This window comes from Lepidochelys kempii, chromosome 2, assembly GCF_965140265.1.
Source record: "Lepidochelys kempii isolate rLepKem1 chromosome 2, rLepKem1.hap2, whole genome shotgun sequence".
In the NCBI taxonomy this organism is placed as follows: Eukaryota; Metazoa; Chordata; order Testudines; family Cheloniidae; genus Lepidochelys; species Lepidochelys kempii.
Window position 1 is genome coordinate 61,314,551 of NC_133257.1, and position 14,124 is coordinate 61,328,674.

The following is a 14,124-nucleotide window of genomic DNA, read 5'->3' on the forward strand; positions in this document are numbered from 1 at the left end:
ACAGAAGTTTTAGTTCTAGAATATATGGCATAAAACAAGAATATAATATTTTAAAAACTATGAACAATATAGTATAATTGTATTTTATGCAAGAAATTTTAGAATAAAAAATGTGGCTTAAATGGTACTTAGGTTTATATGATTGTATCTGAAAACATATTAGGTGTTTTCCTTTTCTAGAAAAAGCCAAAACATTTGACTGCTGTGACTACTCTCCTCAAGTATCAAGGCACAAATCTGCTTGTATTTTGGTGATTGAATAAGATCCCATTTCATCCGTGTCCTCAGTTCTCAAAGGGTATGCATGCTGTTTCACTCCCTGGGGCATAGATTCAGAAATCCATCTTCATCTCAGCAGCAAGGGTGGAATTTATCAAAGCCTATACAGACACTACAGCTATTAAAGCTTTCTTACCAAAGAGCAGATTCTAAGACAAACAGGAAGCAGTAAGCTCTATGAGGCCTTAGTCTCAGTGCAAGTATATGGTGGTTCTGGTGACTTTTAGGCTTTATGGCATTGGGTAACTATTCCGTGCCATTCATAATACTGTCTGAAGCCTCTGCAGTGCTAGTTATGGAAGTGCTCTGTACATTTAACCACCATGGATATGCTGCTGTTTGTTCTCCAAGACATTCAGGATTCTCTGCTATGGTGCACAAAGGAGGATCATCATGTTGGAGTCCCCTCCCTATCTCCCTTACCATCTGTACTGTTAATCAGATACCTCAGGAGTCAGTTCAGGTGCTGAATCCTTCAGGGCTACCTCTCAGGGTGGTTGTGAGTATAAAGATATTAACAACAATAATGGGGACCCCATAAGTGCAGAATATAGATAAGTTCTTCCCTGTAATCAAATCAAACCGTTCAAATGTGAGGGACAATACCGCGGTGTTGTGCCATAGCAGCTGTGAGGAAAGAGGCCAGTCTTGCCAGTTCCATTTCAGAAAGCTGTCATGCTCTGAGAGTGGTTAATCCATCATCAGATCACTTCAATGGCTTTGTGTTTACCTGAAAAAGACATCATTTTAGAAGATTCCTCAAGCAAGTACAACCATGTATATCTCAAGGAGTCAAGCCTGTATTACCTTTTCCACAAATAAGGCAGATCGTTGCTGCATTCTTTTGACACCAAGAAAAATGGGAGATGTTTCTGATTCTGTTTCAAGGAAACAGGAGCCAGCATTTTTGACAGACGTATTTTTTTTCCTGGACTTCAGCTAGGAGTTCCTTTATGTGTACTCTTGATACCACTGATTCTACAGGTTGTCCAAAAGGCATGGTCAGATTGTAATTGTTAGCCCCAGACTGGGTTTGGCAGTTGTGTTGAGCTCCTGGAGCTAAGAAGACCCACAAGCTGTGTATTCTTTTACACGGAATCTCTTGTCTCAGGATCAGGGGCGGGATTCTTCACTTAGATATGAAATTCCTCAGACTGACTGCTTGATTTTGAGATTGAGCACTATATTCTGTTGGAAGGCTTGGAAACCTGCTTGTTTAAGAGGAAGATGCTCTCCACTTGGGCTATTTAAAAAGAAGACCACTGATGGTCATCCATCCTTTTTCATTTTGAACTATTTTATTGCACTTAAACAACCAGAATGGCCTCTGGGGCTCAATCAGAATCCGTCCGGTTGCCATCTCTACTTTCTTCCCACCCACATATTGGAGCTCTCTCTGTCTTCACTCATCTTACAGTAACAATCGTTCTAAAAGGGTGTCAAGGTTCCTCCCCCACTCTGAACTCTAGGGTACAGATGTGGGGACCTGCATGAAAACCTCCTAAGCTTACTTTTACCAGCTTAGGTTAAAACTTCCCCAAGGTACAAATTAATTTTATCTTTTGTCCTTGGAATAACCACTGCCACCACCAAACTCTAACTGGGTTTACTGGGAAACGTAGTTTGGATACGTCTTTCCCCCCAAAATCCTCCCAACCCTTGCACCCCACTTCCTGGGAAAGGTTTGGTAAAAATCCTCACCAATTTGCATAGTTGACCACAGACCCAAACCCTTGGATCTGAGAACAATGAAAAAACATTCAGTTTTCTTACAAGAAGACTTTTAATAGAAATAGAAGTAAATAGGAGTAAAGGAATCACCCCTGTAAAATCAGGATGGTAGGTACCTTACAGGGTAATTAGATTCAAAACATAGAGAATCCCTCTAGGCAAAACCTTAAGTTACAAAAAAGACACACAGACAGAAATAGTCATTCTATTCAGCACAATTCTTTTCTCAGCCATTTAAAGAAATCATAATCTAACACATACCTAGCTAGATTACTTACTAAAAGTTCTAAGACTCCATTCCTGTTCTATCCCCGGCAAAGCAGCATACCAATAGACACAGACCCTTTTGTTTCTCTCCCTCCTCCCAGCTTTTGAAAGTATCTTGTCTCCTCATTGGTCATTTTGGTCAGGTGCCAGCGAGGTTACGTTTAGCTTCTTAACCCTCTACAGGTGAGAGGATTTTTCCTCTGGCCAGGAGGGATTTTAAAGGGGTTTACCCTTCCCTTTACATTTATGACAAAGGGTCCATATAGTCTATGTATTTCTAGTCATGCATGAATCATCGTTGTAATGGTAATTTGATCATGGTAATTTTACCATGCCTAAAAAAGGGCACTGTGGGTGAGAGAAGAACATCTGAATCTTTGTCAGTCTGTGCAAATAGCATGGCTATAATATCTTGGCAACCTAGTGCGGTTTAGGCCCTGATGATTTATTACCTCTGTTCCCCCACCTGTCAATAACCATCAAGTTTTCCCTGTGATGAACAAAAATAAGTAATTAAACATTCCTGTCATTAGGTCTTCTCATATGGTGGATAGCTGAGAGGGTATTGTTGTTTTTTGTTTGTTTTTTAAAACCAAGTAATAGACATCAAAATCAGCCTGAGGGTTGCTTAAAGAAACAAATAGTCACCACAATTTTCAGAAAATTAATTTCTCCCCAGACATATTTGTCCAAAGACAGTCCAGAAGCCAGAAGTCTGTTCTGTTCATGGATTCACAGAGGTCTGGGCATTATAGATTTATTTCTTATTGACTGAATTTAGTGTGTGTCTTTTCTTCTGAGAGTCGTCTGGAAGGCGGAAAAGGACAGAGTTCATGTTATCCTCATAGCTCAGGCCTGGGGCCCATAATTCTGATACTTAAGACTCCTACATTTAGTACTGGAACTTTCATTGGTTCTATCTCAGGAACTGGTCAATTTATCTGTTTCCAGACTGTCTTTGTCTAGCAGCATGGGTTACTCCTGAGGGCATTCTGCACCAAAAAAATAAAAATTCTGTGCACAATGTTTTAAAATACTGCAAATTTTATTTGTCAAATAAATGTGGAGACTCCAGCATGGCATTGGGGCGCGCAGGCCACTGGCTGCACAAAGGTTGGAGATCTCTATGCAGCTCTCCCCCAGGGACATGGACTCAGTGGTGAGACTGCAACCAACCCTGACACAGCGCAAGGACTGGGCCTGCCCCAGAAACACTCCAGGGCTCTGCCCCTCTGTGCTAGGTGTACCAGATGTGGGCAGGAAGGCTCAGCAAGGCAGGATCCAAGTGTGGAGGGGCTTAAGTGTGGGGGATCCAGGTGTAGGTTGAGATGGTTCTGTGTGGAGCAATCTTGGTGCTGGCGGCTCAGTGCGGGATCCAGGTGCAGGGGGATCTAGATGCACAAGGGATTGTTGTGGGGGTTCTGGGTGCAATGGGAGTCTGCAGAGGGGGTCCAGGTGGAGGTTGTTGGGGTTCAGCAGGAGCGTTGTCTGGGTATGGGGAGGATAGAGCTCAGCAGGGGAGTCTGGGTGTGTGGGGGGGCTCAGTGGTGGGGTCCAGGTGCTGGGGGAATGGGGATCCAAGTGCAGCTGGTTGGGGCTTGGTACAGTGGGGATCTGGGTGTGGGTGGCTCGTCAGGGTGGTCCAGGTGCAGGAGGAGTGAGGCTCATCACAGGGTTCTGGGTGCGGGAGAGGAGGTGAGACTCAACAGGAGGGTCTGGATATGACCGGGGTCGGGATTGGGAGGATGGGGGAGCAGCTCCCTGTATCGTGATCCCTCCCCATGCAGCTGAGGAGCAATAGTTGCAGGAAGTGGGGTGGCAGGGACGGGGAGGGAGAGAGTTTGAAGAGCTTCCTACAGCTGGGGAAGACATTTTGGGGTGGGATGCCATGCAGGGGAAGAGGAAGTCTCGTCCTCCTCAGCCCAGCTTGGACTAGCAGCTGAGCCTGACGTAGGGTAGAAGTCATCAGCTGGGTCTTCCCCAGACCTGCCCTGGGCACCTGAAACATACTGCTGGCGAGGGTCGCATGACTACTCGTGTGGCTTCCTTTTGCTTCCCCATCAGAGAGTCCTTTTTCTACAGGAAAGCAAAGAAACCTGTGGGGGACATAAATTCTGCTTATGTGCAGTGGCGCAGAATTCCCCCAGGAGTAATGGATATGTGCTAATACATAACAAATAAGGATGTAGCCTGAGAAAAATTTAATCTTCTACATTCTGCTCTGTTTAGATTCTGCAAAATATGGAAACACTGTGGGTACTGCATTTGAAAGATTCTATAAATGTTAAAACAACTTGTCTTAGTAGGAAGGATTATGTTCAGTGTGGTAGTGATTATTTATTTTATTTTAAACTCTTGGTATTGTGGCCCTGAATAATGCTTTTATCAAATAAAATCAACTTCAAAAAGGATGTAGTCCTTGATCTGGTTCTTACTGTTTGTTGATCTCTCACAATACCACAATACCAACTTCCCAGTGGCTTTTCTTTACTGTGAGTAATAACTAGAGAGCTCTACTGATCTGGGTTTTATATATATATATAATCTAAAGAGCTCTGTGTGATGGTGAACTGTGTTACACATCTGGTCAAGTCTCACTTTTAAAAAATGCTTACCGTCAAAGTTATTTAGAGAACACTGTTGCTGTTTTTCCCAAAGTAATTGGACAGTTCTACCCTAAAGCAAAAATAGCCTGATCCTAATAGCTACCAGTGTATAGAGAGATGAAATTTCAGAAGTGGATAGTTGCAAGCTAGTTTGATGCAGTAGTTTGTATTTTATGAAATGGCGCAAACTAACAGTTCTGTCCACACCCAAGTAACTTGAGCAGCTGCTTGTGCTCATATTCTGAGAGTCTTTGTGACTGTTTCTTATTCTGTGGGCATACTTCACCATCAATATGTCCTTCATACGACAGCTCAGGGCTGTCCTCTCTCTCATACTCTGCCCAATCTAGTTGGCAAGCATGCTCGGTGCCACAACCCCACTATTCTAGTTGATTACTCCATTATGGATCTCTGTGAAAGGAAGAGAAAGGAGCTATGAAGACAAAGGTCTCCCTCCTCAACAGTTTGGATGAGGGAAAGCTGAAAGTGTGGTTCTGAGGAAGAAGTAAGAGCCAGATCCATGCAATAGAGATGTGAGGGTCCATTCCATCATCCCCAGAAGTCAGAGGCAAAGATAGTGTTCTCTGGCCAAGTGTCCAACATATGTAATCTGGGATTGTAGAATACACCTCTCTCTCTCATATGCCTACAACCCCCTTCAACTGAAGGTTGTCAGAGTTATGTTACTTTTAAACCATCATGTGGACTCATCCCTCTCCTATGCCTTGTGCCATCTCTCCCATAAGAATTGGGGACCTTTTTTATGAATTAATACCCCCACTTCCACTCAAGCCCAAACAGATCTGCAAGTCTATTACAGAAAATTGATATTTTTAAAAATATTAAGCTATTGTGCTGTGCAAGAGTATTTTCTCTTGGATTAAGTTGTCCCACAATACAGCCAGTATCTGGCCTTCTGGGATTTGAATAGATACTTTTATAAAAGATATGATCTAAGAATTCTTTTGGGGAAGTTTATATGGCGTGTGCTATATAGAAGGTCAGACTAGATTATCACAGTGGTCCCTTCTGGCATTAGACTTGATGAATCTATAACTACTTCTGGAAAGAGCCCTACATTTATATGTGTAGTGACTTTTTAAGGTCCTACAGACTGTAAAACCTACCCACTAATCATGAGTGAAAACATTTTCCACCCCAAAAGTCTGCCTCTTATTATCTATATGCATTCAGTATTGGATGGATCAGAATGTTAGCTTTCATAGTCAAAATGTGTAATTGAAAAAAATATGTTTATAAGAACTACATGTGGTTGAAATTTAAAAATAGGTGTTTTTTTTCTCTTCCTGAAATAATTCCTAGGTTTTCTTCAAAGAAATTTTCCTATATATCTTGGAAACATCTACTAGCTCATTTGATCATAAATGGATGGTTATACAAACACTGACAAGGATATGTGCAGGTACTAACAATCCCTTGGTTTTGATTTTTAATTTTGTGTGCTAGATGAGTTGCAGGTGCAAATATCTTTTAAAATTTGATTTTTTATTCCTATTTCTACCTAAGTTTATCAATATTTCATTTCATTATTACAGATGCCCAGAGTGTAGTGGATATTTATGTAAACTATGACTGTGACTTAAATGCAGCAAACATATTTGAAAGACTGGTTAATGACCTTTCAAAAATTGCTCAAGGAAGGGGTAGCCAAGAACTTGGCATGACTAACGTTCAGGTAGGTATTCTGGCAAGTTTTATTAAGTTACAAGTTTGTAGGAATGATGCCTATAAAATATTTTAAATCTTTTCATTACACTAAAATGTTCTCTAACTTTTGAAATCTCTTCCAGGAGTTAAGCTTGAGAAAAAAAGGATTGGAATGTTTAGTATCAATCTTGAAGTGCATGGTAGAATGGAGTAAGGATCAATATGTTAATCCCAATTCTCAGACAACCCTTGGTAAGATATTTTGGAATATTTATGCTTTAGCACTTACTGAGTGGAGATGCTCAAGAGCATCACCATAGTTGCTCAAGTAACTAGGTAACCTGATCCATCAGGTTATTTGAATGGTGCTGTTCAGGTGTTTGGCAGTCATACCTAATATTCACAAAAATGCACAAGCTCTTGAGTTTCTAATACAGGCTTTTTGAAAATGTTTCCAGTTGTATAAGCACTTAAGCTAAATGTAACACGTCCTACTTAGCCACAATGATCTAATAAGCTTGCAGCACTTAAACACTATTTGTTGTATTAATACAAGAACCTGCACAAAGAAGTGAGCAATATGTCCCATTTGCTAAATTCCTTATGGAACTTTCAGTGCAAAAATTTGTTTTAAACCTAGCTGATCTTGAGTTATTTCAATTCCTAGACTACTAAAACATCAGAAGCTACTTAATTCTATTATATTACACACTTCTAATTAGAAAAACAGTTCTGTGTAGCTGTTTTATATAAAACTTACTCTGAGCTGAGACTTTCAATCTCCCCATATTTTTAAATAGTGAACTTCATGTTATTTTGATTAATACTAAATTAGGATAGTGATTGCTTTTTATGTTTTCTAACGTAAAGCCCAGTACTAATTGCCAGAGCCACAGATGATGAAATAATAATAGCCATAAACAATGCTCATTATTTTTATTACTATTTCTTATTTCTATGTGATACATGGGATAACAGAGGCTCTGAGAGGTGAAGGCCAGAATGTTCAAACTGAGTATCTAAAGACTGGCACCCAAAGTGGTCTGATTATCAGAGATGCTGAGCATCCAGGGCTCACACTGAAGTCAGTGGGAATACCAACTCCTTGACACTTCTGAAAACCAGGCAGTCTAAGCACAAAGTTTTGAAAATTTTGTCCAGTGTGGCTTGTTCCAGCCCAAAGAGGGGAATCAAACCTGAAAATCAGAAGGGAAATATTTACGATTAAAGTTCAGGAGTTCTTGCAAAAAGACCATTATCCCACATCCATGTCACTGCTTTTGGCAAGATAACTGACTCAATATTATATTAAGAAACACCACTTCTAATGTAAAACTTGATTTTCAAATACATTTTATACTGTGAGAAAGTCCTTTGATATACCCTAGGCACAGGTTTCTACTAAATAACAGTAAAGGGATAATTGAGGAAACGTATATCCGTAGTAACTTTATAAACCTTAATTTATTTTTCAGATTTTTTCTGAACTGTGATTTTGTAAGTTTTTACAGTGTGTTTAACTTTTGAAAACAAGGCTTGGTTTCCTTTGTTTGCACTTTATAGGGCAAGAAAAACCCACAGAGCAGGAGAGCAATGAAACCAAACACCCAGAGACAATTAACAGATATGGAAGCTTAAATTCCCTGGACTCTACAGCCTCATCAGGAATTGGCAGTTACAGCACACAGATGTCTGGCACTGACAACCCAGAGCAGTTTGAGGTCCTAAAGCAACAGAAGGAAATAATAGAACAAGGAATAGATTTGTAAGTGTACTTTGTCACCCGTGGAATGGTGGATTCTCAGGCTCTCTTGGAACTCTGAGGACTCCTTTCTCCCCCCCCACCCCCATTACTCCTTCCATCATCCAAAAACCTCTGGATGTAGCAGATGTTCCTCTGATGGTAGAGCTCTAGATGCTGCTCCATTTGGAGGCTGCCAACAATGCTCTGTGTGTTAGCCTGTTTCTTCACAGCTAGAGAGGATGAGCATTCTGCCTCTCCCGCAATCCTGGCATAAAAGAAGGGGATCCAGACTTGGATAAAAAAGTATATTACATTCATACAATAAATAGACCAGTCAAAAGAATTGACTTACTTTTCGTAATGCCTTATTTGACAAAAGTCTACATATTAGTTCCTTTAAAGGGAATTCTCTGCATGTTATTTCATAGCCCTGTTCTAATGTGAACTGGAGAATAGTTAAGACATTCACTAGAAATGGTTAGGAATTTTACGGTAGAATGGTTTTCTGATGGAAAAATTATTTTTGGTAAAATTAAAATTTTCCACCGGAAAATATTTCAATTTTCACAAGAAAATTTTTCCAAGTTCTGAGGCTCTACCACCCCATGACAGCCTGCCTGGCAGGTTCTTTGGCCTCCAGGCAACTCAAGGAGCTTCAAGCATTTAGAAAAGATCAAAATGAAGGGTTTTGATCTTTTTAACTAATTTTTGAAATTTCCATTCTGTGGGAAATTTCATCATTTCATTTCAGAAATTTTCAGAAATCCAGCCAGTTCGAATCTCTGGACTTGTGTAGACAATATTGCACCACATTAACGTTCCATTGGTTGAAGAGAAGGAAGAATATTTGTATTGCTCAATGAGTTGAGGACTTACATATATTGAGACCATCTTTAGAGGGAGCTGCTCAGTTCAGTACCGGCAATCATTAGCAAGAGAAAGTGGTTGTGAAAAACCAAAAGGCATCCCATGAGGATTGGTTCAGGGCAGATATTGAATCCTTACTGAAGCCTAACCCCTTCAATCTTTGCAGAAGAGACAAGGGAGTGGCCTGTCCCTGCTTTGTGTACATTTTGGACAATTTAGCAGAGGAAGAAAACTAAAATAACTTTGATTAGCAAATTAAAAAAAAGTATTTTGATGTTACCTATGATATCAGTAAGTTGACTGTCTTATTTATCTGCGTAAGACTGTGTGTGTGTGAGAGAGAGAGAAATGTTTATTATAATTAATACCATATTGACATTGCTTATGCAGATTTAATAAGAAACCAAAAAGAGGAATACAGTACCTGCAAGAGCAAGGAATGCTTGGCACTACTCCTGAAGATATTGCCCAGTTCTTGCATCAAGAGGAAAGATTAGACTCGGTAAGGAAACTGCTCTGGTAACTTTAGTTTTTTATATTTGTGCTTATGTTGCTACCTGTTTACACCAATTATAAATCTCATAGGGTTAGAATGCTCTAGAGTGTACTGTGCCTATACAAAGGAGTAAGGGGAAGAAGGAATCCTCACTTTATTTTTTGTGGCCTACTGGACCTTGGACCCAGGAATGTAGGGATAAGCGGGCATTGCATGCCCACTTACTACACCCTCCCCTAAAGAGACTGGGTGGGAAACAACAGGAAATGGCCAGTGCAGCTGTGACAAGGGCTTTTTTGATAAGCTACTGCTGTCTTTTGAATGCATGCATGCAACACATGGAGTGGAGCAAAATGGTGAATGAACAGAATGAAGAGGAGAAAAACGGTAAATAGAAGAGAGCACACCAAGAGGGCACTGTTCTGGTGTGTGTGGCTAAAATAAAAATATGCTATTTACAGAGCAGTAGAGAAACATCACAAATATTTTTTAAAGAACTGCTTTTGTTTGCATGTGAACAGAATATTTACTATGCGGGAATGTAGTGTAGCGTGCCACTCTTTCCAGTTCTCATCTGCTGCTAGCCCACCTTTTCCTTGCCTGTCTTCGGAAGCTCTGCAGCATTAAATATGAAGGGCTTTCATTGGATATGATCTAATTAGTATCTGTGCAGATCGTTGTGCTGGGCTGACTTAGTCAATCAAGCCAGGAAAAATAGCAGTACTTTAAACATAGATATTACCTGTTAGATGCAAGAAAAGATTCCTAATGCTATAAATAGATTTTATATATGCTGTGGCAGTGTTTGCATACTGTACATAAATGCAGCATGTTGTTTTGGTATTCTACCTTCCTCTTCATTCTTATTTTAGACTCAGGTTGGAGAGTTCCTGGGAGACAATGATAAAATTAACAAAGAAGTCATGTATGCATATGTGGACCAACATGATTTTTCAGGAAAGGATTTTGTATCAGCTCTGCGCCTGTTTTTAGAGGGATTCCGTCTTCCAGGAGAGGCTCAGAAAATCGATCGGCTAATGGAGAAATTTGCTGCTAGATATTTAGAATGCAACCAAGGGTAAGCAGTACTTTCTAAACTGGGAGGAGAGGTAGATACGCTGGAGGGTAGGGATAGGATACAGAGGGACCTAGACAAATTAGAGGATTGGGCCAAAAGAAATCTGATGAGTTTCAACAAGGACAAGTGCAGAGTCCTGCACTTAGGACGGAAGAATCCCATGCACCACTACAGACTAGGGACCGAATGTCTTGGCAGCAGTTCTGCAGAAAAGGACGTAGGGGTTACAGTGGACGAGAAGCTGGATATGACTCAACAATGTGCCCTTGTTGCCAAGAAGGCCAATGGCCTTTTGGGATGTGTAAGTAGGGGCATTGCCAGCAGATCGAGGGACGTGATCGTTCCCCTCTATTCGACACTGGTGAGGCCTCATCTGGAGTACTGTGTCCAGTTTTGGGTCCCACACTACAAGAAGGATGTGGAAAAATTGGAAAGAGTCCAGCAGAGGGCAACAAAAATGATTAGGGGACTGGAACACATGAGTTATGAGGAGAGGCTGAGGGAACTGGGGATGTTTATTCTGTGGAAGAGAAGAATGAGGGGGGATTTGATAGCTGCTTTCAACTACCTGAAAGGGGGTTCCGAAGAGGATGGCTCTAGACTGTTCTCAGTGGTAGCAGATGACAGAAGAAGGAGTAATGGTCTCAAGTTGCAGTGGGGGAGATTTAGGTTGGATATTAGGAAAAACTTTTTCACTAGAGGGTGGTGAAGCCCTGGAATGCGTTACCTAGGGAGGTGGTGGAATCTCCTTCCTTAGAAGTTTTTAAGGTCAGGCTTGACAAAGCCCTGGCTGGGATGATTTAATTGGGGATCGGTCCTGCTTTGAGCAGGCGGTTGGACTAGATGACCTCCTGAGGTCCCTTCCAACCCTGATATTCTATGATTCTTATTTTAATGCTTTTGTGAAACTGAGTAATGAGTAAGAATTAGTAATATGTGGCTTCATTGTTTTTTCAGGCAAACCCTTTTTGCTAGTGCAGACACTGCATATGTCTTAGCTTACTCAATTATCATGTTAACGACAGATCTTCATAGCCCACAGGTATGTTGCTATAAAGAACTTTCTCATATGTGAGGTTTCTTGTAAACAACATTTCTTGTACTTTAAATGACTAGGTGCATGTCACAGAATTTCTAACACGAGAATATTCAAATTTTATGGCAATGTATTTATAATATTTTTGTGCTCTACTCTATACTAATGTACTACCTGAAGTCTAACATTAATAAGTCTGCTCCTTCTAAATAACACACACAATCTTTGTTTCTTTTGCTTCTGAAGTTTTCAGTTCAAGTCAGTTAGGCTATTTTTGCAGTGAGAGGTCACTTCCTTAACTTTAATTGAATTGAGTTATATCCACTGTTTTTTTTATTATTATACTACTGTCCTTAGTGACTGGTTTTACAATCAAAGGCAGAGTTTTTGCAGATACTAACTACTCTTTTATCATAAATCTGCCCTGGTTCCATCCAGTTTGAAAACTGAAAGAGATTCGTGTAGCTTCACCATTTGGAAAAATTATGCTTAAAGACCCCAGTCAGTGCAGCTCCTTTATAAATGCAGTACTCACCACATTTGAAATTATTAGAGTATTTGGTACCACCTCTGATTTAACCTTGAAAAAATAATAAACTCTTAGATTAGATAGTTTAGCCTGTGTGCCAAAATAGTTGTGTTTTTATGCTTATTGACTAATTTGGATCTTGGCTTACTTCCTAGCGTATGTTCATCAGTATCATGTAATGCCACCATTTCATATAACTGAGAAGAGAGTCTTGTCTATGCTGGGGAAATGTTTAAAAAAAAAAAGTCTTTTGGTTCAGCTGAAATAATGTTTAGCCCCTGTTGGAGTCATAGTGTAGACTCCTGCTGCAGGACCCATTTGACCATGTTTTCAGTTATGCTTGCTTTAAGCATGCTTGCTAAATTGGTGGTAAAACAGGTCCAGCTGTGGGAGTCTTAGCTGCTGTAGGGCTCCTACTGGTGGTAACACTGGTTCGTCTGAACTGGTGGGATTCTTCTGTAAATTTTCTCTAGTTTCAACACATGCTGTATATCTAAGAGATGACTAAGAATAGAATGGTTACCACCGGGATGTTTCAGAATAAAACAGGATTATGGTACATTAACAGAGCATGAATAGGGAATAGTCTGCACTTGCCTGTGTATCAGTTTCGAGAATTGCTTTTTTGAGAGGACAAACTTTTTTCAATTCACCAACAAATGGGAAAAGTTATCAGTTTGTTGGAAAAATGGATAGATTTCATTAGAGTTCATGAATCCTAGCATGATTTGTATGAACTTTAGGCCAGATTCTTAAACGGATTTAGGCTTTGCTCAGCTGAGCGAAGCAATGGCTAGCCCGAGGGCAACCCACTATGTGATGGAATTTTCAGCTTTGAGTTAGGTGACTCCATGTTGAATAGGTTCCCTATAAAGTGCCTGAGGATAGTTAAGTGCTTAAGAAAGGGATTTTCATAAGACAGCCAGCTGTGTGGGGAGCTGCCTAAGCTATCCAGGAATGAAATGCAGGGACAGGGGTGGGGAAAAGAAAGGGTCCTAAGGTGCCTAAAGCAGTGGTTTTCAGCCTGTGGCCCGCAGACTCTTGGGATCTGCAGACTGTCTAAAATTTCCAAAGGGGTCCGCACCTCCATTTGTAATTTTTTAGGAGTCTGACAATGTAAAAAGCCACTGGCCTAAACTATATCTATCTATACTGCAGTTAGACCCCTGCAGCTGACCCGGGCCAGCTGACTTGGGCTGTGGGACTGTTTAACTGCAGTGTACACATTTGGGCTAAGGCTAGAGCCTGGGCTCTAAGACCCTACAAGGTGGGAGGGTCCCAGAGCCCGAGCTCCACCTTGAGTCCAGCATCTACACTTCAGTTAAACAGCCCCTAAGCCTGAGACCTGCGAGTCAGGGTCAGCTGTATGTTTTTAATTACAGTGTAGACATACCCTCATTGGCTAACCTGCTGTACCTGCCTGATGGCCCAGAGATAAGCACCTCCCTCTGCTTGGCATCCACCAGTGGTGAACCCTCTTCTGGAATTAGGCACTGTGACAAAGTTCCTCCTCTTCTACCTTGGTGGGTCCTGTGCTTTTTGGCATATTTGCTCACTTCAGAGGTTCACGGCAGCCCTCAGTTTGGCCACTTCTGCTAGAGGCTCAAACCTGCCATACACTCAGCTAACCTCATCACTGGCCAGCCTGGGGGAAATGGAGAACAATCTCCACAGTCTCTGTTGTCCCACGTAGTGGGTCGGGGACAGGCCAGATCCCTTTCCAAATTAGACCTTCCCTTCTGGTGTTGGTCACAGACCAGGTCAACTCCTTCTGTGCCCAATCAGGAGTTGTGGGGGATGAAGGGAACCCGGACCCACCCTCT

At 41.1% G+C, this 14,124-nt stretch overlaps 1 protein-coding gene across 4 annotated transcripts in view; it reads left to right on the forward strand.

The window, feature by feature from the left end:
• Positions 1–14,124, forward strand: part of ARFGEF1 (ARF guanine nucleotide exchange factor 1) — a 181,745-nt gene that overhangs the window by 106,693 nt on the left and 60,928 nt on the right. For all 4 annotated transcript variants that reach the window (XM_073330931.1, XM_073330927.1, XM_073330929.1 and 1 more), the window contains 7 exons: positions 6,207–6,306; positions 6,440–6,579; positions 6,695–6,803; positions 8,115–8,316; positions 9,553–9,664; positions 10,531–10,736; positions 11,694–11,778. In XM_073330931.1, coding sequence (XP_073187032.1) covers positions 6,207–6,306; positions 6,440–6,579; positions 6,695–6,803; positions 8,115–8,316; positions 9,553–9,664; positions 10,531–10,736; positions 11,694–11,778 — 954 coding nt within the window. The remainder of the gene's footprint in view (positions 1–6,206; positions 6,307–6,439; positions 6,580–6,694; positions 6,804–8,114; positions 8,317–9,552; positions 9,665–10,530; positions 10,737–11,693; positions 11,779–14,124) is intronic.